Source organism: Bombina bombina, chromosome 1 (assembly GCF_027579735.1).
Source record: "Bombina bombina isolate aBomBom1 chromosome 1, aBomBom1.pri, whole genome shotgun sequence".
In the NCBI taxonomy this organism is placed as follows: Eukaryota; Metazoa; Chordata; class Amphibia; order Anura; family Bombinatoridae; genus Bombina; species Bombina bombina.
Genome location: NC_069499.1, coordinates 1,317,758,877 through 1,317,782,426, shown reverse-complemented (window position 1 = coordinate 1,317,782,426; position 23,550 = coordinate 1,317,758,877). Strand labels below are relative to the sequence as shown.

The 23,550-nt window shown below is 38.6% G+C and overlaps 1 protein-coding gene across 1 annotated transcript in view; it reads left to right on the top strand.

The window, feature by feature from the left end:
* SHCBP1 (SHC binding and spindle associated 1) overlaps positions 1–16,482 on the top strand; it is a 422,105-nt gene extending 405,623 nt beyond the window's left edge. Inside the window, exon 10 of the mRNA XM_053719355.1 lies at positions 14,483–16,482. Within this exon, the coding sequence (XP_053575330.1) occupies positions 14,483–14,799 (317 nt within the window). The 3' untranslated portion in view covers positions 14,800–16,482. The remainder of the gene's footprint in view (positions 1–14,482) is intronic.
* Positions 16,483–23,550: the final 7,068 nt, after the last annotated feature.

Sequence of the window (23,550 nt, the reverse complement as noted above, 5' to 3'; positions counted from 1 at the left end):
GCAAGCAGGAAAAACCTGATCCTAAAAATTCTTTGGAAGTGGATAATAGTAATTAAATGCAGCCCCAATCTATCTACCCTAGAGAGATGGTCCCTAAACCCTCCAACTAGGGTAAAAGAAAATATGAAAGAAAAGAGAAAATGATAGAAAAGGTAGGGCGCAAATAATATAAATGTTTATAATATATATTAAATTGGCTATTATTCTGGAAAACAATAAATAGAAAGTCACTTGTAAGATCAGTCTAATATGTCCAATATCCTTATGATAGATATATAGTTGCTGAACACAAATCCACTGCAATAAAATAAAATAGTAAGGAGACAGTAAATAGTTAGCCTATTTAGCTAGTAATACATAGTATTATAAAACACACAATACAATCTAAACACTTCGTACAAAACACATATCAAAAGTTTGTATAATATACAGTGGTAGATCTTCTAAAAAAATAAGTAAAAAAATAAAAAGATAATAAAATATAATAAAAATAAAAAGTATATGCTATATATGAGAGATGAAATATATATATATATATAAACTATTTACTGTCTCCTTACTATTTTATTTTATTGCATTGGATTTGTGTTCAGCAACTATATATCTATCATAAGGATATTGGACATATTAGACTGATCTTACAAGTGACTTTCTATTTATTGTTTTGCAGAATAATAGCCAATTTAATATATATTATAAACATTTATATTATTTGCGCCCTACCTTTTCTATCATTTTCTCTTTTCTTTCATATATATATATATATATATATATTTATATTAGAATTTGCCTTATTATAGCTAAAGAGGTTATTTCAGTCCAAATAAATTGGCATATCAATTGGATGTTAAAGCATTTTGTTATATTGTCTAACTAAGCATTGTTAAGTTAACGATCCATACTCTGGTAGTTATTAAGTATAGTAAGTTGGTAATCCATATTGGGCATTGAACTAGAGTTATCAGTTAATAACAGAAGGTTCTGGTATTTTATTGTGATATTTTAATGTGATTCATTGTAAATAAGGTAATTTGTAAAGGTGTATTTTTATGATCTTTGTATAGAATATTGTAACAGTTTAAGCTTGTATAGTTTGATTCATAATCTTATTCCTATAAATATAATTCAATGTATTTATAACTTTAATATAAAGAATTTAGGAATAAAATATTGATTTTAATTTTTTCATATATGCATTTTATTGGGGGTTTGTTTTAAAGAATAATTATTAAATAAATTGTATTATAATCCTGCTATATACTGACAGCAAGGGGCAATAGGCCTCAGCTGTTAAGAATTCCTTTTGGCTGAGAAGTCTGATCAGTATGGCCTACAGGGAAGAGGTCAGGAGTCCCATTAGAGAATTACGGCACATTCTACCCGTGCGGTGTCTACTACTTGGGCCTTGAAGAATGAGGCTTCAGTTGAGCAGATCTGCAAAGCTGCAATGTGGTCTTCATTAAACACTCTCACAAAGTTCTACTAATTTTCTGTTTTTGCCTCAGCCGGGGCATCCTTTGGGAGAAGGGGTTCTACAAGCGATGGTGCCTAGTACTTAGGACTGCCTTCCCTACTTTTTCCCTCCTGAATATTCTTGAACCCTACAGCTTGGGTTTTGGTTTGCCATAGGTTATGAATGTTCTTGTGGGCTCTTACTGCCAATAGAAGGAAAATAAAAACTTTGCTTTCCTGATTTTAATTCCTTCTTGACAGAGAGAGTCCACAACCCAGTCATCAATCAGCAGCTCCTGATACCTACCTAGGTATCATTTTCATCAAAGGATACCAAGAGAACAAAAGAAATTAAATAGAAGTAAATTGGAAATGTATTTAAAATCAAATGCTCCATCTGAAACATGAAAGAAAAAAATTGTTTTTCATGTCCCTTTAAGTTAATAGATTCATCAGTATATTACTGTTTTACAATATTTTTGGTATCTCTAGGCACTTTAGACACACTTTTGTTTTAAACATGTCGTTTATATACACTACGTGGATAATGTAAACTTTTCTTTTACAAGATATGACGAGTCCACGGATTTCATCCTTATGGGATTACTCCTCCTGTTTAGCAGGAAGTGGCAAAGAGCACCACAGCAGAGCTGTATATATAGCTCCTCCCTTCCCTCCCCCTCCAGTCATTCTCTTTGCCTGTGTTATTGATAGGAAGAGGTAAAGTGAGGTGTTAGTTTAGATTCTTCATTTAAGAAGTCTTTTATTTTAAAATGGTGCCAGTGAGTACTATTTTTCTCAGGGTGAAATCGTCAGTCTATAACTTCCCAAGAGGAGTGGAGACATTTTATTTTTCTGCCCTGATGTTGATGATCTTAGCAAATGTTATGTAAGATCCATGCTGGTTCCCACAGAGCAGTTGAAGGTAGTGTAAAGAGAGATCTTCAGTGTGGAGAACCGTGTTATGCTACAAGCAGCATTGAGGTATGTTCAGTCTTTTGTTTCTGGGGAGACTTGATGCATCAGAACAGGCTTTCTGGGGAGGGGTAAGCAGTATGCACTATATGTATGGAAATGGTGTACCTGACATTCCCTTATATTGATTGCTAAATATGTCTAATTTCTTTCATGTAATTAGCAAGAGTCCATGAGCTAGTGATGTATGGGATATACATTCCTACCAGGAGGGGCAAAGTTTCCCAAACCTCAAAATGCCTATAAATACACCCCTCACCACACCCACAATTCAGTTTTACAAACTTTGCCTCCCATGGAGGTGGTGAACTAAGTTTGTGCTAGATTCTTCGTTGATATGCGCTTCGCAGCAGGCTGGAGCCCGGTTTTCCTCTCAGAGTGCAGTGAATGTCAGAGGGATGTGAAGAGAGTATTGCCTATTTGAATACAATGGTCTTCCTCTAGGGGATCTATTTATTGCTTCTGGTTGCTAGAGGCTTGTTTATTTTGCATCTTTTCCCATTCCTGAAACTGTCATTTAAGGAATTTGATAATTTTTTCTTTATATGTTGTTTTTCCTATTACATATTGCAAGATGTCACAACCTGACCCTGGATCAGAATCTACTTCTGGAAAGACGCTGCCTGATGCTGGTTCTACCAAAGTTAAGTGCATCTGTTGTAAACTTTTGGTTGTGTTAGTTGTCATGATAAGCTTTCTAACGCAGATAGTGTCTCCATTAGTAATACTCCTTTACCTGTTGTTTTTCCTTCAATATCTAATGTTCAGGATGTCCCTGTTAATGTAAAAGAATTTGTTTCTAATTCTATTAGGAAGGCTCTGTCTGTTATTCCTCCTTCCAGTAAACGTAAAAGGTCTTTTAAAACTTCTCATATTTCAGATGAGTTTTTAAGTGACTGCCATCATTCTGACTTATCTGTTTCTGATGAGGATCTATCTGGTTCAGAAGATTCTGCCTCAGATATTGACACTGATAAATCTTCATATTTATTTAAGATGGAGTTTATTCATTCTTTACTTAAAGAAGTGTTGATTGCATTAGATATGGAGGAGTCTAGTCCTCTTGATACTAAATCTACTAAGCGTTTAAATTCGGTTTAAACCTCATGTAGTTATTCCAGAAGTTTTTCCAGTTCCTGGTGCTATTTCAGAAGTAATCTCTAGGGAATGGAATAGTCTGGGTACTTTATTTACTCCTTCTCCAAGGTTTAAGAAATTGTACCCTGTGCCATCTGATAGATTACAATTTTGGGATAAAATCCCTAAAGTTGATGGGGCTATTTCTACTCTTGCTAAACATACTACTATTCCTACGGCGGATAGTACTTCCTTTAAGGATCCTTTAGATAGGAAGCTTGAATCCTTTCTAAAGAGAGCTTATTTATGTTCAGGTAATCTTCTTAGACCTGCTAGACCTGCTATTTCTTTGGCTGATGTTGCTGCAGCTTCCACTTTCTGGTTGGAGGCTTTAGCGCAACAGGTGTCAGATCATAATGCTTATAGCATTGTTAAACTTCTTCAACATGCTAATAACTTTATTTGTGATGCCATTTTTGATATCATTAGAATTGATGTCAGGTATATGTCTTTAGCTATTTTAGCTAGAAGAGCTTTATGGCTTAATTCTTGGAATGCAGATATGACTTCTAAGTCAACTTTGCTTTCTCTTTCTTTCCAAGGTAATAAATTATTTGGTTCACAGTTGGATTCTATAATTTCAACTGTTACTGGGGGGAAAGGAACCTTTTTGCCTCAGGACAAAAAATCTAAAGGTAAATATAGGGCTGCTAATCGTTTTCGTTCCTTTCGTCAGAATAAGGAACAAAAGCCTGACCCTTCCCCTAAAGGAACGGTTTCCGTTTGGAAACCTTCTCCAGTCGGGAATAAATCCAAGCCTTTTAGAAAGTCAAAACCAGCTCCCAAATCTGCATGAAGGTGCGGCCCTCATTCCAGCTCAGCTGGTAGGGGACAGGTTACGATTTTTCAAAGATATTTGGATCAATTCGATTCACAGTCTTTGGGTTCAGAACATTGTTTCACAAGGGTACAGAATAGGTTTCAAGGTAATGCCGCCTGTGAGAAGATTTTTTCTCTCACGCATTCCAGTAAACCCAGTGAAGGCTCAGGCGTTTCTGAAATGTGTTTCAGACCTAGAGTTGGCTGGGGTAATTGTGCCAGTTCCAGTTTTGGAACGGGGTCTGGGGTTTTACTCAAATCTATTCATTGTTCCAAAGAAGGAGAATTCCTTCAGACCAGTTCTGGATCTAAAAATATTGAATCGTTATGTAAGGATACCAACATTCAAGATGGTGACTATAAGGACTATTCTGCCTTTTGTTCAGCAAGGGCATTATATGTCTACAATAGACTTACAGGATGCATATCTTCATATTCCAATTCATCCAGATCACTATCAGTTCCTGAGATTCTCTTTTCTAGACAAGCATTACCAGTTTGTTGCTCTTCCGTTTGGCTTAGCAACAGCTCCAAGGATCTTTTCAAAGGTTCTCGGTGCCCTTCTCTCTGTAATCGGAGAACAGGGTATTGCGGTATTTCCTTATTTGGACGATATCTTGGTACTTGCTCAGTCTTTACATTCTGCAGAATCTCATACGAATCAACTTGTGTTGTTTCTTCAAAGACATGGTTGGATGATCAATTTACCAAAGAGTTCATTGATTCCTCAGACAAAGGTAACCTTTTTGGGCTTTCAAATAGATTCAGTGTCCATGACTTTGTCTCTAACAGAAAAGAGACGTCTGAAGTTGGTTTCAGCTTGTCGAAACCTTCAGTCTCAATCATTCCCTTCGGTAGCTTTGTGCATGGAAATTCTAGGTCTCATGACTGCTGCATCGGACGCAATCCCCTTTGCTCGTTTTCACATGAGACCTCTCCAGCTTTGTATGCTGAACCAGTGGTGCAGGGATTATACAAAGATATCACAATTAATATCCTTAAATCCCAATGTTCGATCTTCTCTGACTTGGTGGTTGAATCACCATCGTCTAATTCAAGGGGCCTCTTTTGTTCGTCCAACCTGGACTGTAATCTCAACAGATGCGAGTCTTTCAGGTTGGGGAGCTTTATGGGGATCTCTGACAGCGCAGGGGGTTTAGGAATTTCAGGAGGCGAAATTACCAATCAACATTTTGGAACTCCGTGCGATTTTCAGAGCTCTTCAGTTCTGGCCTCTTCTGAAGAGAGAATCGTTTATTTGTTTTCAGACAGACAATGTCACAACCGTGGCGTATGTCAATAATCAAGGTGGGACTCACAGTCCTCAGGCTATGAAAGAAGTATCTCGGATACTTGTATGGGAGGAATCCAGCTCCTGTCTAATTTCTGCGGTTCATATCCCAAGTGTAGACAATTGGGAAGTGGATTTTCTCAGTCGCCAGACGTTACATCCGGGCGAATGGTCTCTTCACCCAGAGGTATTTCTTCAGATTGTTCAAATCTGGGGACTTCCATAAATAGATCTGATGGCCTCTCATCTATACAAGAAACATCCCAGGTATCTGTCCAGATCCAGGGATCCTCAGGCGGAAGCAGTGGACGCGCTGTCGCTTCCTTGGAATTATCAACATGCTTATATCTTTCCGCCTCTAGTTCTTCTTCCAAAAGTGATTTCCAAAATTCTAATGGAACGTTCGTTTGTATTGCTGGTGGCTCCAGCATGGCCTCACAGGTTTTGGTATGCGGATCTCGTTCGGATGGCAAGTTGCCAACCTTGGACACTTCAATTAAGGCCAGACCTTCTATCTCAAGGCCCATTTTTTCATCAGGATCTCAAATCATTAAATTTGAAGGTATGGAGATTGAACGCCTGATTCTTAGTCATAGAGGTTTCTCTGACTCAGTGATTAATACTATGATACAGGCTCGTAAATCTGTGTCTAGAAAGATTTATTATCTAGTCTGGAAGACTTACATTTCTTGGTGTTCTTCTCATAAACTCTCTTGGCATTCTTTTAGAATTCCTAGAATTTTACAGTTTCTTCAGGATGGTTTGGATAAGGGTTTGTCTGCAAGCTCTTTGAAAGGTCAAATCTCTGCTCTTTCTGTTCTTTTTCACAGAAAGATTGCTAATCATCCTGATATTCATTGTTTGGTACAGGCTTTTGTTCGTATCAAGCCTGTCATTAAGTCAATCTCTCCTCCTTGGAGTCTTAATTTGGTTCTGAGGGCTTTACAAGCTCCTCCGTTTGAACCTATGCATTCTCTGGATATTAAATTACTTTCTTGGTAAGTGTTGTTCCTTTTAGCCATCTCTTCTGCTAGAAGAGTTTGTGTTATCTGCTCTTCTGAATCTCCTTTTCTGATTTTTCATCAGGATAAGGCAGTGTTGCAGACTTCATTTAAATTTTTACCTAAGGTTGTGAATTCTAACAACTTTAGTAGAGAGATTGTTGTCCCTTCATTGTGTCCTAATCCTAAGAATTCTCTGGAGAAATCCTTACATTCTTTGGATGTAGTAAGAGCTTTGAAATATTATGTTGAAGCTACTAAAGGTTATAGAAAGACTTCTAGTCTATTTGTTATCTTTTCTGGTTCCAGGAAAGGTCAGAAGGCTTCTGCCATTTCTTTGGCATCTTGGTTAAAATCTTTGATTCATCATGCTTATGTAGAGTCGGGTAAGTCCCCGCCTCAAAGGATTACAGCTCATTCTACTAGGTCAGTTTCTACTTCCTGGGCTTTTAGGAATGAAGCTTCTGTTGATCAAATTTGCAAAGCAGCAACTTGGTCTTCTTTGCATACTTTTACTAAATTCTACCATTTTGATGTTTTCTCTTCTTCAGAAGCAGTTTTTGGTAGAAAAGTACTTCAGGCAGCTGTTTCAGTTTGATTCTGCTGCTTATTATTTCATTTTTTTGATTTGTGTTGTGGATTATTTTTTCAGCGGAATTGTCTGTCTTTATTTTATCCCTCCCTCTCTAGTGACTCTTGCATGGAAGTTCCACATCTTGGGTATCTACTATCCCATACGTCACTAGCTCATGGACTCTTGCTAATTACATGAAAGAAAACATAATTTATGTAAGAACTTACCTGACAAATTAATTTCTTTCATATTAGCAAGAGTCCATGAGGCCCACCCTTTTTGTGGTGGTTATGATTTTTTTGTATAAAGCACAATTATTCCAATTCCTTATTTTTTTTATGCTTTCGCTCCTTTCTTATCACCCCACTTCTTGGCTATTCGTTAAACTGAATTGTGGGTGTGGTGAGGGGTGTATTTATAGGCATTTTGAGGTTTGGGAAACTTTGCCCCTCCTGGTAGGAATGTATATCCCATACGTCACTAGCTCGTGGACTCTTGCTAATATGAAAGAAATTAATTTATCAGGTAAGTTCTTACATAAATTATGTTATTCAGTATGGGCTAAACGCTGGTAGATGCGGTTGCTGGCTAAGGACTGTCATTGTCATACATTAAACTGACCTGAGGCAGTGCAGTTTTTTTTCATACAGTTACGCTTTATATTGGAGCGATATGTTTGTTGTGTATGTAAGAGGGGCACATGGCTTTTCGCTTCTTCTGAGGCTGGTTTTGGGAGAGAGGTTCTTCAAGCAGTGGTGCCTTCCGTTTAGGTTCCTGTCTTGTCCCTCCCTTTAATCCGTGTCCTATAGCTTTGGTATTGTATCCCATAAGTATGGATGAAATCCGTGGACTCGTCATATCTTGTAAAAGAAAAGGAAATTTATGCTTACCTGATAAATTTATTTCTTCTGTTAAGTGTGATCAGTCCACGGGTCATCATTACTTGTGGGATATTAACTGCTCCCCTACAGGAAGTGCAAGAGGATTCACCCAGCAGAGTTGCTATATAGCTCCTCCCCTCTACGTCACCCCCAGTCATTCTCTTGCACCCAACGACTAGATAGGATGTGTGAGAGGACTATGGTGATATATTTAGTTTTTATATCTTCAATCAAAAGTTTGTTATTTTATAATAGCACCGGAGTGTGTTATTCCTTCTCTGGTAGAATTTGAAGAAGAATCTACCTGAGTTTTTCTATGATTTTAGCCGGAGTAGTTAAGATCATATTGCTGTTTCTCGGCCATCTGAGGAGAGGTAAACTTCAGATCAGGGGACAGCAGGCAGATTAATCTGCAAAGAGGTATGTAGCAGTTTATTATTTTCTGACATGGAATTGATGAGAAAATCCTGCCATACCGTTATAATGTAAACTCAGCCTTGAATGCAGTAGATGTAGCTGATATCAGGCTGTCATGTATGTATATTTTACACTTCAGTTTTCTGGGAAATGGTACTTCTCTGGCTTTTAAACTGTATACATAGACTTAACCTATTTTGCAGGGACTTGCAATAGGTTTTAAATGACAATTAATTATTGAGGTAAAACGTTTTTTTGCTGGCATGTAAAAACGTTTTTTTCTCTGAGGTACTGGGTGAAAAAATGTTTTGGGCACTTTTTTTCCACTTGGCAATAGTTTTGATTTAAATTAGAGCAGTTCACTGATCCCTCTCACTGTTATGTGTGTGGGGGAGGGGCCATTTTGGTGCTTTCACTATGCATCAGAAAAACTCAGTCAGAGGTTCATTTTCTTCCTGCATGATCCGGTTCATCTCTACAGAGTTCAGGGATCTCAAGAGTCTTTTTTGAGGGAAGTAATCATTCACAGCAGAGCTGTGCTGATTGTATTGACTGTGATATAAAAAACGTTTATTTGTGTATTTTTTTCTGCTGCCTGGGTTAGTTATCATTTGCTGAGGGGAACAATCCTTTGCTAAAACTGTATATTCTGACAAAGATTGATGCTATAACTTAATTATTTTATCTGTTATAATATTTTCTGTGCTTCTTAAAGGCACAGTTCGTTTTCATATTATTTGTAAATTACTTTGAAAAGTATTTCCAAGTTGCTGTTTATTTGCTAGTGTGTTAAACATGTCTGATTCAGAGGAATATCTCTGTGCTATATGTGTTAATGCCAAAGTGGAGCCCAATAGAAATTTATGTACTAAATGTATTGATGCTACTTTAAAAAATAGTCAATCTGTACAAATTGAACATATTTCACCAAACAACGAGGGGAGAGTTATGCCGACTAACTCGCCTCACGTGTCAGTACCTGCATCTCCCGCTCAGGAGGTGCGTGATATTGTAGCGCCGAGTGCATCTGGGCGGCCATTACAAATCACATTACAAGATATGGCTACTGTTATGACTGAAGTTTTGGCTAAACTACCAGAACTAAGAGGTAAACGTGATCACTCTGGGATGAGAACAGAGTGCGCTGATAATGCAAGGGCCATGTCTGATACTGCGTCACAGTTTGCAGAACGTGAAGACGGAGAGCTTCATTCTGTGGGTGACCGTTCTGATCCAAATAAACTGGACTCAGACATTTCAAATTTTAAATTTAAGCTTGAGAACCTCCGTGTGTTACTAGGGGAGGTATTAGCGGCTCTGAATGATTGTAACACAGTTGCAATCCCAGAAAAAATGTGTAGGTTGGATAAATATTTTGCGGTACCGACGAGTACTGACGTTTTTCCTATACCTAAGAGACTTACTGACATTGTTACTAAGGAGTGGGATAGACCCGGTGTGCCTTTCTCACCCCCTCCTATATTCAGAAAAATGTTTCCAATAGACGCCGCCACACGGGACTTATGGCAAATGGTCCCTAAGGTGGAGGGAGCAGTTTCTACTTTAGCTAAGCGTACCACTATCCCAGTGGAGGATAGCTGTGCTTTTTCAGATCCAATGGATAAAAAATTAGAGGGTTACCTTAAGAAAATGTTTGTTCAACAAGGGTTTATATTGCAACCTCTTGCATGTATTGCGCCTGTCACGGCTGCAGCAGCATTTTGGTTTGAGTCTCTGGAAGAGACACTTCAATCATCCACACTAGATGACATCACACACAAACTTAAATTCCTTAAGTTAGCTAATTCATTTATTTCAGATGCCGTAGTACATTTAACTAAACTTGCGGCTAAAAATTCAGGATTCGCCATTCAGGCACGCAGAGCTCTGTGGCTAAAATCCTGGTCAGCTGATGTTACGTCTAAATCTAAATTGCTTAATATTCCTTTCAAAGGGCAGACCTTATTCGGACCCGGCTTGAAAGAGATTATTGATGACATTACAGGAGGTAAAGGTCATGCCCTGCCTCAGGACAAGGCCAAAGCCAAGGCTAGACAGTCCAATTTTCGTTCCTTTCGTAATTTCAAAGCAGGAGCAGCATCAACTTCCTCTGCACCAAGACAGGAAGGAGCTGTTGCTCGCTACAGACAAGGCTGGAAACCTAACCAGTCCTGGAACAGGGGCAAACAGGCCAGAAAACCTGCTGCTGCCCCTAAGACAGCATGAATTGAGGGCCCCCGATCCGGGACCGGATCTAGTGGGGGGCAGACTTTCCCTCTTCGCCCAGGCTTGGGCAAGAGATGTTCAGGATCCCTGGGTGTTAGAGATCATATCTCAGGGATACCTTCTGGACTTCAAATCCTCTCCCCCAAGAGGGAGATTTCATCTGTCAAGGTTGTCAACAAACCTAACAAAGAAGGAAGCGTTTCTACGCTGCGTACAAGATCTTTTATTAATGGGAGTGATCCATCCAGTTCCGCGGTTGGAACAAGGACAAGGGTTTTACTCAAATCTGTTTGTAGTTCCCAAAAAGAGGGAACCTTCAGGCCAATCTTGGATTTAAAGATCCTAAACAAATTCCTAAGAGTTCCATCGTTCAAGATGGAAACTATTCGAACAATTTTGCCCATGATCCAAGAGGGTCAGTACTTGACCACAGTGGATTTAAAGGATGCTTACCTTCACATACCGATTCACAGAAGTCATTACCGGTATCTAAGGTTTGCCTTTTTAGACAGGCATTACCAGTTTGTAGCTCTTCCATTCGGACTGGCTACGGCTCCAAGAATCTTCACAAAGGTTCTGGGCACTCTTCTGGCGGTACTAAGACCGCGAGGAATTTCAGTAGCTCCGTACTTAGACGACATACTGATACAAGCTTCAAGCTTTCAAACTGCCAAATCTCATACAGAGATAGTACTGGCATTTCTAAGGTCGCATGGATGGAAAGTGAACGAAGAGAAAAGTTCTCTCTTTCCACTCACAAGAGTTCCCTTCCTGGGGACTCTGATAGATTCTGTAGAAATGAAGATTTACCTGACAGAGGACAGGTTAACAAAACTTCAAAATGCATGCCGTGTCCTTCATTCCATTCAAGAGACCAGAAATTCTCTTCTATGGTGGCTTTATCGGCCACATCTGTCCAGGGGAATGCCATTCAGCAGGCCAGACTGGTCAATTGTAACAACAGACGCCAGCCTACTAGGTTGGGGCGCTGTCTGGAATTCTCTGAAGGCTCAGGGACTATGGAATCAGGAGGAGAGTCTTCTTCCAATAAACATTCTGGAATTGAGAGCAGTCCTCAATGCTCTTCTGGCTTGGCCCCAGTTAGCAACTCGGGGGTTCATCAGGTTCCAGTCGGACAACATCACGACTGTAGCTTATATCAACCATCAGGGAGGGACAAGAAGCTCCCTAGCAATGATGGAAGTATCGAAGATAATTCGCTGGGCAGAGTCTCACTCTTGCCACCTGTCTGCAATCCACATCCCGGGAGTGGAGAACTGGGAGGCAGATTTCTTAAGTCGTCAGACTTTTCATCCGGGGGAGTGGGAACTTCATCCAGAGGTCTTTGCCCAAATACTTCCACGTTGGGGCAAACCAGAGATAGATCTCATGGCGTCTCGACAGAACGCCAAGCTTCCGCGCTACGGGTCCAGATCCAGGGATCCGGGAGCGGTCCTGATAGATGCCTTGACAGCACCATGGACCTTCAGGATGGCTTATGTGTTTCCACCTTTCCCGATGCTTCCTCGATTGATTGCCAGAATCAAACAGGAGAAAGCATCAGTGATTCTAATAGCGCCTGCATGGCCACGCAGGACTTGGTATACAGATCTGGTGGACATGTCATTCTGTCCACCTTGGTCGTTACCTCTGAAACAGGACCTTCTGATTCAGGGTCCTTTCAAACATCAAAATCTAACTTCTCTGAAGCTGACTGCTTGGAAATTGAACGCTTGATCTTATCAAAGCGTGGTTTTTCTGAGTCAGTTATTGATACCTTAATACAGGCTAGGAAGCCTGTCACCAGAAAGATTTACCATAAAATATGGCGTAAATACCTATATTGGTGCGAATCCAAAGGTTACTCTTGGAGTAAGGTTAGGATTCCTAGGATATTGTCTTTTCTACAAGAAGGTTTAGAAAAGGGGTTATCCGCTAGTTCCTTAAAGGGACAGATCTCAGCTCTGTCCATTCTGTTACACAAGCGTCTGTCAGAAGTTCCAGACGTTCAGGCTTTTTGTCAGGCTTTGGCCAGGATTAAACCTGTGTTTAAAGCTGTGGCTCCACCATGGAGTTTAAACCTTGTTCTTAACGTTTTACAGGGTGTTCCGTTTGAACCCCTTCATTCCATTGATATAAAGTTGTTATCTTGGAAAGTTCTATTTTTAATGGCTATTTCCTCGGCTCGAAGAGTCTCTGAGTTATCAGCCTTACATTGTGATTCTCCTTATTTGATTTTTCACTCGGATAAGGTAGTTCTGCGTACTAAGCCTGGGTTCTTACCTAAGGTAGTCACTAACAGGAATATCAATCAGGAGATTGTTGTTCCATCCTTGTGCCCAAATCCTTCTTCGAGGAAGGAACGTCTTTTGCACAATCTGGATGTAGTTCGTGCCCTTAAATTTTATTTACAGGCAACTAAAGATTTTCGACAAACGTCTTCCCTGTTTGTCGTTTACTCTGGTCAGAGGAGAGGTCAAAAAGCTTCTGCTACCTCTCTCTCTTTTTGGCTTCGTAGCATAATTCGTTTAGCTTATGAGACTGCTGGACAGCAGCCTCCTGAAAGAATTACAGCTCATTCCACTAGAGCTGTGGCTTCCACTTGGGCCTTTAAGAATGAGGCCTCTGTTGAACAGATTTGCAAGGCTGCAACTTGGTCTTCACTTCATACTTTTTCCAAATTTTACAAATTTGACACTTTTGCTTCCTCGGAGGCTATTTTTGGGAGAAAGGTTCTTCAGGCAGTGGTTCCTTCTGTATAAAGAGCCTGCCTATCCCTCCCGTCATCCGTGTACTTTTGCTTTGGTATTGGTATCCCACAAGTAATGATGACCCGTGGACTGATCACACTTAACAGAAGAAAACATAATTTATGCTTACCTGATAAATTCCTTTCTTCTGTAGTGTGATCAGTCCACGGCCCGCCCTGTTTTTTAAGGCAGGTAAATATTTTTTAAATTATACTCCAGTCACCACTACACCCTTGGCTTCTCCTTTCTCGTTGGTCCTTGGTCGAATGACTGGAGGTGACGTAGAGGGGAGGAGCTATATAGCAACTCTGCTGGGTGAATCCTCTTGCACTTCCTGTAGGGGAGCAGTTAATATCCCACAAGTAATGATGACCCGTGGACTGATCACACTACAGAAGAAAGGAATTTATCAGGTAAGCATAAATTATGTTTTCTTTTACGATATGACGAGTCCACGGCCGTCATTTCTAAGACAGGTATTTATTTTGTTAAACTTCAGTCACCTCTGCACCTTTTGGCTTTTCCTTTCTCTTCCTAACTTCGGTCGAATGACTGGAGGGGGAGGGAAGGGAGGAGCTAAAGGAGGTGTAATCCCATAAGTAAGGATGAAATCCGTGGACTCGTCATATCGTAAAAGAAATACATTTATCAGGTAAGCATAAATTTCCTTTTTTCTCAGTATGTTTCTGTTTTAGAAAAAAAAAATTATCTCTAAGAGATGAAGTAGATGTTTTGCCCTTTAAACATGTTTGATATTGATTCTTTCTATGTTTTCATGTTCTGGAATTGAGTGTACAAGTTTTAGCTTCCAAAACAAACTAGTTGTAGTTGGAGCCATTTTATTTAGTTTTTGATAAAAAAAATTTTTTAACTTCCATAAGTAATAATAAAAAGCTACCTCATTTATTATATTTTCTTTTTTTTTTTTTTTTTTTTTTTTTTTTTTTTTTTTTTACTAGGGATACAATCAGATAAGGATATTATAGAACATGTGGACAAAATAGATGTAGTACAGACTGATGAACCTATGGCAATAGTAGTCCCTGAAAATGAGAAGTGTGAAACAAGTGAGGAAGTGGAAGGAAATCACGCCATTGCTAATGAATTGGTCGCCAACTCAAAGAGCAAACGCCAAATACAGAAGAAAAGACTGAGTGCCTTGGGAATTACAAAAGCAGATGATGAAAACCTAACATCCCAAGAAATGTTTGTCTCTATAATAGGCAATCAGTTTAAAAGAAATGGCAAAGGAAGTTTTGGGACATTTCTTTTCTAATTCTTCTCTTTGGACAGTGTACTACTAAATGCTGATCAGACATCACTTTAATAATGACATTAAATCTGTGATATTTATTCACTTTAATGCAACATGTTGCACTTGTACATGCAAAGTAGCATATTCCTGTCTCTTCTTGCATTGTGTAATAATTTTTATTTTTTCTTTATATTGTGTACACTAGATGTGCATGGTAATTCAGGGGCCTCTATTTTACTACTTCACTTATGTAGAACAATTCACCGAGGTTAGCAATAACCATATAAGTTAGTGATCAGTGCTATTTATTTTGCCCATATGCTAAGTTATAAAGTGCATAAATAAGCACCATTAAATAATCTCACACATTCGTCTTACAATTCATTATGTTTATAAAATGATAAATCCAAACGTACAGACCATGTTAAAATAGTGATACATATCTTAAATACCATATACCATACCAACAAAAATCATTGTATGCTCTACATTATAAATGCAGTCAGTGGGTCTTCCAACCTTTCACCATCCTAAATGTGTGGGTTTTAAAAAAAAAAAATGATTAAAAATAGGAGCATCAATTTCTTAATATCCACACATTGTTTCAGGAGTCATTACCCTTGAATTCCTCAGATAATTATATAGATGTGTTAATTTTTTTTATTAGTACAAAATCAATGTTGTAAATTTGACATGACTTCAAGCACATCTGGAATTTGTCTTGATTTAAAATGTGTATTGCAAAACATCCTTGTAAAATTCAAAATTTTGTATCCGAAATGAATTATATTACATTTGTGAGTTGTAAATATCCTATAGTGTTAATCATAAAAGGCAAAATTACAATTTTAAGTTTTGTATTTTTATTTCCCTCACCTAAAAAAGTGAATTAGTGTAATTGTGAAGTGTTAAGTAGATATTACATCCCGTTTAGATTATTGGATTTATTTTGTCTCAAGTGAATGCATAATGCATTTCTCTTTAACTAAATAACAAGGTTAAATGTCTTTCTTTATATATAGGAAAATGCTGTTAGAAATTATTAGAAACTATAATTGGGAAACTCTTCCTCTCAGAACTGCAAAGTTAATTTCTTTTGCATGATGTACTGAGTCCACGGATCCATCCTTACTTGTGGGATATTATCCTTCCTAACAGGAAGTGGCAAAGAGAGCACCATAGCAGAGCTGTCTATATAGCTCCCCCCTTAACTCCACCCCCCAGTCATTCTCTTTGCTGGCTCTAAGCAGGAAGGGTAAAGTGAAAGAGGCCATGTTAAAATAGTGATACATATCTTAAATACCATATACCATACCAACAAAAATCATTGTATGCTCTACATTATAAATGCAGTCAGTGGGTCTTCCAACCTTTCACCATCCTAAATGTGTGGGTTTTAAAAAAAAAAAAAAGATTAAAAATAGGAGCATCAATTTCTTAATATCCACACATTGTTTCAGGAGTCATTACCCTTGAATTCCTCAGATAATTATATAGATGTGTTAATTTTTTTTATTAGTACAAAATCAATGTTGTAAATTTGACATGACTTCAAGCACATCTGGAATTTGTCTTGATTTAAAATGTGTATTGCAAAACATCCTTGTAAAATTCAAAATTTTGTATCCGAAATGAATTATATTACATTTGTGAGTTGTAAATATCCTATAGTGTTAATCATAAAAGGCAAAATTACAATTTTAAGTTTTGTATTTTTATTTCCCTCACCTAAAAAAGTGAATTAGTGTAATTGTGAAGTGTTAAGTAGATATTACATCCCGTTTAGATTATTGGATTTATTTTGTCTCAAGTGAATGCATAATGCATTTCTCTTTAACTAAATAACAAGGTTAAATGTCTTTCTTTATATATAGGAAAATGCTGTTAGAAATTATTAGAAACTATAATTGGGAAACTCTTCCTCTCAGAACTGCAAAGTTAATTTCTTTTGCATGATGTACTGAGTCCACGGATCCATCCTTACTTGTGGGATATTATCCTTCCTAACAGGAAGTGGCAAAGAGAGCACCATAGCAGAGCTGTCTATATAGCTCCCCCCTTAACTCCACCCCCAGTCATTCTCTTTGCTGGCTCTAAGCAGGAAGGGTAAAGTGAAAGAGGTGTTAAGCTGTTTAATTTTAGCTACAATCAAGAGTTTATTTTTAAATGGTACCGGTGTTGTACTATTTACTCTCAGGCAGGACATAGATGAAGATTTCTGCCTGGAGGATTATGATCTTAGCATTTGTAACTAAGGTCCACTGCTGTTCCCACAGAAGCTGAGGAGTACAAGAAAACTTCAGTGTGAGGAACGGTTTCTTGCTATGCAGCAATGAGGCATGTTCAGTCATATTTTCTGCAGAGACTGTGTTAAGTCAGAAAGGCTGACAGTATCCCCATAAGGGGAAGAAGTAATCCTAGTATGAAAGAGGCTTTACTAGCTTGCATGAAGGGCTAAGTTTTTTGGGCACTCAGTTTGTTTATTAGAAAGTGACAAACGTTTGTGTGTTCTGGGAGTAACGTTTTTTATGTTTATGGGAACGTTTGAGGGGTCATTTGGCTTATTTAGGGTTGTTATAACCCACATGGTTTTCAAACATAGTTTGCTAGATTAGTGTAGGCCCCAGCAACATCGAGTGAGGTGGGCGGGGCCTATTTTCGCGCCTCAGTTGCGCATTTAGTAATTCAGACAAGCAGCAAGCAACTTCTCCTGAGGTACTGATAGCCTCCTGAGGGCCTATTCGAAGCTTTAACCCCAGATTATCGTTCCTAAGAGCAGGTAGGGCCAAAGCAGAGCTGTCGCAAGGTGCTTATAGGGGTTTTAACCTGTTTTTAGACAAATTTCAATCTGGTTTTGTCATTTGTGGGTTTATTGCTTATTTACTTGTTGTGCAATCCTTCTAAGGCTTAGTGGGTACACTGTTAAAATTTCGGAAAATTTGAAGCAATTTTAACCTGTTTTGCAGTTTGTGTATGCCTTTTTTTCTCTTAAAGGCACAGTACCGTTTTTGCAAATTGTGTTTTTTCTTTCATGTAATTAGGAAGAGTCCATGAGCTAGTGACGTATGGGATATACATTCCTACCAGGAGGGGCAAAGTTTCCCAAACCTCAAAATGCCTATAAATACACCCCTCACCACACCCACAAATCAGTTTTACAAACTTTGCCTCCTATGGAGGTGGTGAAGTAAGTTTGTGCTAGATTCTACGTTGATATGCGCTCCGCAGCAGGTTGGAGCCCGGTTTTCCTCTCAGCATGCAGTGAATGTCAGAGGGATGTGAGGAGAGTATTGCCTATTTGAATTCAATGATCTCCTTCTACGGGGTCTATTTCATAGGTTCTCTGTTATCGGTCGTAGAGATTCATCTCTTACCTCCCTTTTCAGATCGACGATATACTCTTATATATACCATTACCTCTACTGATTCTCGTTTCAGTACTGGTTTGGCTTTCTACTACATGTAGATGAGTGTCCTGGGGTAAGTAAGTCTTATTTTCTGTGACACTCTAAGCTATGGTTGGGCACTTTTATATAAAGTTCTAAATATATGTATTCAAACATTTATTTGCCTTGACTCAGGATGTTCAACATTCCTTATTTCAGACAGTCAGTTTCATATTTGGGATAATGCATATGAATAAATCAATTTTTTTCTTACCTTAAAATTTGACTTTTTTCCCTGTGGGCTGTTGGGGGCTGAAAATGCTTCATTTTATTGCGTCATTCTTGGCGCAGACTTTTTTGGCGGCAAAAAAAATTTTCTGTTTCCGGCGTCATACGTGTCGCCGGAAGTTGCGTCATCTTTGACGTTTTTTTGCGCCAAAAGTGTCGGCGTTCCGGATGTGGCGTCATTTTTGGCGCCAAAAGCATTTAGGCGCCAAATAATGTGGGCGTCTTTTTTGGCGCTAAAAAATATGGGTGTTACTATTGTCTCCACATTATTTAAGTCTCATTATTTATTGCTTCTGGTTGCTAGAAGCTTGTTCACTGGCATTTTTTTCCCATTCCTGAAACTGTCATTTAAGGAATTTGATCAATTTTGCTTTATATGTTGTTTTTTTTCTATTACATATTACAAGATGTCCCAGATTGACACTGAGTCAGAAGATACTTCTGGAAAAACGCTGCCTGGTGCTGGATCTACCAAAGTTAAGTGTATCTGCTGTAAACTTGTGGTATCTATTCCTCCAGCTGTTGTTTGTAATGAATGTCATGACAAACTTGTTAATGCAGATAATATTTCCTTTAGTAATGTTACATTACCTGTTGCTGTTCCATCAACATCTAATACTCAGAGTGTTCCTGTTAACATAAGAGATTTTGTTTCTAAATCCATTAAGAAGGCTATTTCTGTTATTCCTCCTTCTAGTAAACGTAAAAGGTCTTTTAAAACTTCTCATTTTTCAGATGAATTTTTAAATGAACATCATTCTGATAATGGTTCCTCTGGTTCAGAGGATTCTGTCTCAGAGGTTGATGCTGATAAATCTTCATATTTATTCAAAATGGAATTTATTCGTTCTTTACTTAAAGAAGTCTTAATTGCATTAGAAAGAGGATTCTGGTCCTCTTGATACTAAATCTAAACGTTTAAATAAGGTTTTTAAATCTCCTGTAGTTATTCCAGAAGTTTTTCCTGTCCATGATGCTATTTCTGAAGTAATCTCCAGGGAATGGAATAATTTGGGTAATTCATTTACTCCTTCTAAACGTTTTAAGCAATTATATCCTGTGCCATCTGACAGATTAGAATTTTGGGACAAAATCCCTAAAGTTGATGGGGCTGTCTCTACTCTTGCTAAACGTACTACTATTCCTACGGCAGATAGTACTTCCTTTAAGGATCCTTTAGATAGGAAGATTGAATCATTTCTAAGAAAAGCTTACTTATGTTCAGGTAATCTTCTTAGACCTGCTATATCTTTAGCGGATGTTGCTGCAGCTTCAACATTTTGGTTAGAAGCTTTAGCGCAGCAAGTAACAGATCATAATTCTCATAGCATTGTTAATCTTCTTCAACATGCTAATAATTTTATTTGTGATGCCATCTTTGATATCATTAGGGTTGATGTCAGTTATATGTCTCTAGCTATTTTAGCTAGAAGAGCTTTATGGCTTAAAACTTGGAATGCTGATATGTCTTCTAAGTCAACTTTGCTTTCCCTTTCTTTCCAGGGTAATAAATTATTTGGTTCTCAGTTGGATTCTATTATCTCAACTGTTACTGGAGGGAAAGGAACTTTTTTACCACAGGATAAAAAATCTAAAGGTAAATTTAGGTCTAATAATCGTTTTCGTTCCTTTCGTCACAATAAGGAACAAAAGCCTGATCCTTCACCCACAGGAGCGGTATCAGTTTGGAAACCATCTCCAGTCTGGAATAAATCCAAGCCTTTTAGAAAACCAAAGCCAGATCCCAAGTCCACATGAAGGTGCGGCCCTCATTCCAGCCCAGCTGGTAGGGGGCAGATTACGATTTTTCAAAGAAATTTGGATCAATTCAATTCACAATCTTTGGATTCAAAACATTGTTTCAGAAGGGTACAGAATTGGCTTCAAGATAAGGCCTCCTGCAAAGAGATTTTTTCTTTCCCGCGTCCCAGTAAATCCAGCGAAGGCTCAAGCATTTCTGAAATGTGTTTCAGATCTAGAGTTGGCTGGAGTAATTATGCCAGTTCCAGTTCTGGAACAGGGGCTGGGGTTTTATTCAAGTCTCTTCATTGTACCAAAGAAGGAGAATTCCTTCAGACCAGTTCTGGATCTAAAAATATTGAATCGTTATGTAAGGATACCAACATTCAAAATGGTAACTATAAGGACTATCCTGCCTTTTGTTCAGAAAGGGCATTATATGTCCACAATAGATTTACAGGATGCATATCTGCATATTCCGATTCATCCAGATCACTATCAGTTTCTGAGATTCTCTTTCCTAGACAAGCATTACCAGTTTGTGGCTCTGCCGTTTGGCCTAGCAACAGCTCCAAGAATTTTTACAAAGGTTCTCGGTGCCCTTCTGTCTGTAATCAGAAAACAGGGTATTGTGGTATTTCCTTATTTGGACGATATCTTGGTACTTGCTCAGTCTTCACATTTAGCAGAATCTCATACGAATCAACTTGTGTTGTTTCTTCAAGATCATGGTTGGAGGATCAATTTACCGAAAAGTTCATTGATTCCTCAGACAAGGGTAACCTTTTTAGGTTTCCAGATAGATTCAGCGTCCATGACTCTGTCTCTGACAGACAAGAGACGTCTAAAATTGATCTCAGCTTGTCGAAACCTTCAATCACAATCATTCCCTTCGGTAGCCTTATGCATGGAAATTCTAGGTCTTATGACTGCTGCATCGGACGCGATCCCCTTTGCTCGTTTTCACATGCGACCTCTTCAGCTCTGTATGCTGAACCAGTGGTGCAGGGATTACACAAAGATATCTCAATTAATATCTTTAAAACCGATTGTACGACACTCTCTGACGTGGTGGACAGATCACCATCGTTTAGTTCAGGGGGCTTCTTTTGTTCTTCTGACCTGGACTGTAATTTCAACAGATGCAAGTCTGACAGGTTGGGGAGCTGTTTGGGGGTCTCTGACAGCACAAGGGGTTTGGGAATCTCAGGAGGTGAGATTACCAATCAATATTTTGGAACTCCGTGCAATTTTCAGAGCTCTTCAGTCATGGCCTCTTCTAAAGAGAGAATCGTTCATTTGTTTTCAGACAGACAATGTCACAACTGTGGCATACATCAATCATCAAGGAGGGACTCACAGTCCTCTGGCTATGAAAGAAGTATCTCGGATACTGGTATGGGCGGAATCCAGCTCCTGTCTAGTTTCTGCGGTTCATATCCCAGGTATAGACAATTGGGAAGCGGATTATCTCAGTCGCCAAACGTTACATCCGGGTGAATGGTCTCTTCACCCAGAGGTATTTCTACAGATTGTTCAAATGTGGGGACTTCCAGAAATAGATCTGATGGCTTCTCATCTAAACAAGAAACTTCCCAGGTATCTGTCCAGATCCAGGGATCCTCAAGCGGAAGCAGAGGATGCATTGTCACTTCCTTGGAAGTTTCATCCTGCCTATATCTTTCGCCTCTAGTTCTTCTTCCAAGAGTAATCTCCAAGATTCTGAAGGAATGCTAGTTTGTTCTGCTGGTGGCTCCAGCATGGCCTCACAGGTTTTGGTATGCGGATCTTGTCCGGATGGCCTCTTGCCAACCGTGGACTCTTCCGTTAAGACCAAACCTTCTGTCGCAAGGTCCTTTTTTCCATCAGGATCTCAAATCCTTAAATTTAAAGGTATGGAGATTGAACGCTTGATTCTTAGTCAAAGAGGTTTCTCTGATTCTGTGATTAATACTATGTTACAGGCTCGTAAATCTGTATCTAGGAAGATATATTATAGAGTCTGGAAGACTTACTTTTCTTGGTGTCTTTCTCATCATTTTTCCTGGCATTCTTTTAGAATTCCGAGAATTTTACAGTTTCTTCAGGATGGTTTGGATAAAGGTTTGTCTGCAAGTTCCTTGAAAGGACAAATCTCTGCTCTTTCTGTTCTTATTCACAGAAAGATTGCTAATCTTCCTGATATTCATTGTTTTGTACAAGCTTTGGTTCGTATAAAACCTGTCATTAAGTCAATTTCTCCTCCTTGGAGTTTGAATTTGGTTCTGGGGGCTCTTCAAGCTCCTCCGTTTGAACCTATGCATTCATTAGACATTAAATTACTTTCTTGGAAAGTTTTGTTTCTTTTGGCCATCTCTTCTGCTAGAAGAGTTTCTGAATTATCTGCTCTTTCTTGTGAGTCTCCTTTTCTGATTTTTCATCAGGATAAGGCGGTGTTGCGAACTTCTTTTAAATTTTTACCTAAGGTTGTGAATTCTAACAACATTAGTAGAGAAATTGTGGTTCCTTCATTATGTCCTAATCCTAAGAATTCTAAGGAGAGATCATTGCATTCTTTGGATGTAGTTAGAGCTTTGAAATATTATGTTGAAGCAACTAAGAATTTCCGAAAGACTTCTAGTCTATTTATCTTTTCTGGTTCTAGGAAAGGTCAGAAGGCCTCTGCCATTTCTTTGGCATCTTGGTTGAAATCTTTAATTCAACATGCTTATGTCGAGTCGGGTAAAACTCCGCCTCAAAGGATTACAGCTCATTCTACTAGGTCAGTTTCTACTTCCTGGGCGTTTAGGAATGAAGCTTCGGTTGATCAGATTTGCAAAGCACCAACTTGGTGGTCTTTGCATACTTTTACTAAATTCTACCATTTTGATGTTTTCTCTTCTTCTGAAGCAGTTTTTGGTAGAAAAGTACTTCAGGCAGCTGTTTCAGTTTGATTCTTCTGCTTATAATTTCAGTTTTTTTCATTATAAGATTTAAACTTTATTTTGGGTGTGGATTATTTTCAGCGGAATTGGCTGTCTTTATTTTATCCCTCCCTCTCTAGTGACTCTTGCGTGGAAGATCCACATCTTGGGTAGTCATTATCCCATACGTCACTAGCTCATGGACTCTTGCTAATTACATGAAAGAAAACATAATTTATGTAAGAACTTACCTGATAAATTAATTTCTTTCATATTAGCAAGAGTCCATGAGGCCCACCCTTTTTGTGGTGGTTATGATTTTTTTGTATAAAGCACAATTATTCCAATTCCTTATTTTTTATGCTTTCGCACTTTTGTCTTATCACCCCACTTCTTGGCTATGCGTTAAACTGATTTGTGGGTGTGGTGAGGGGTGTATTTATAGGCATTTTGAG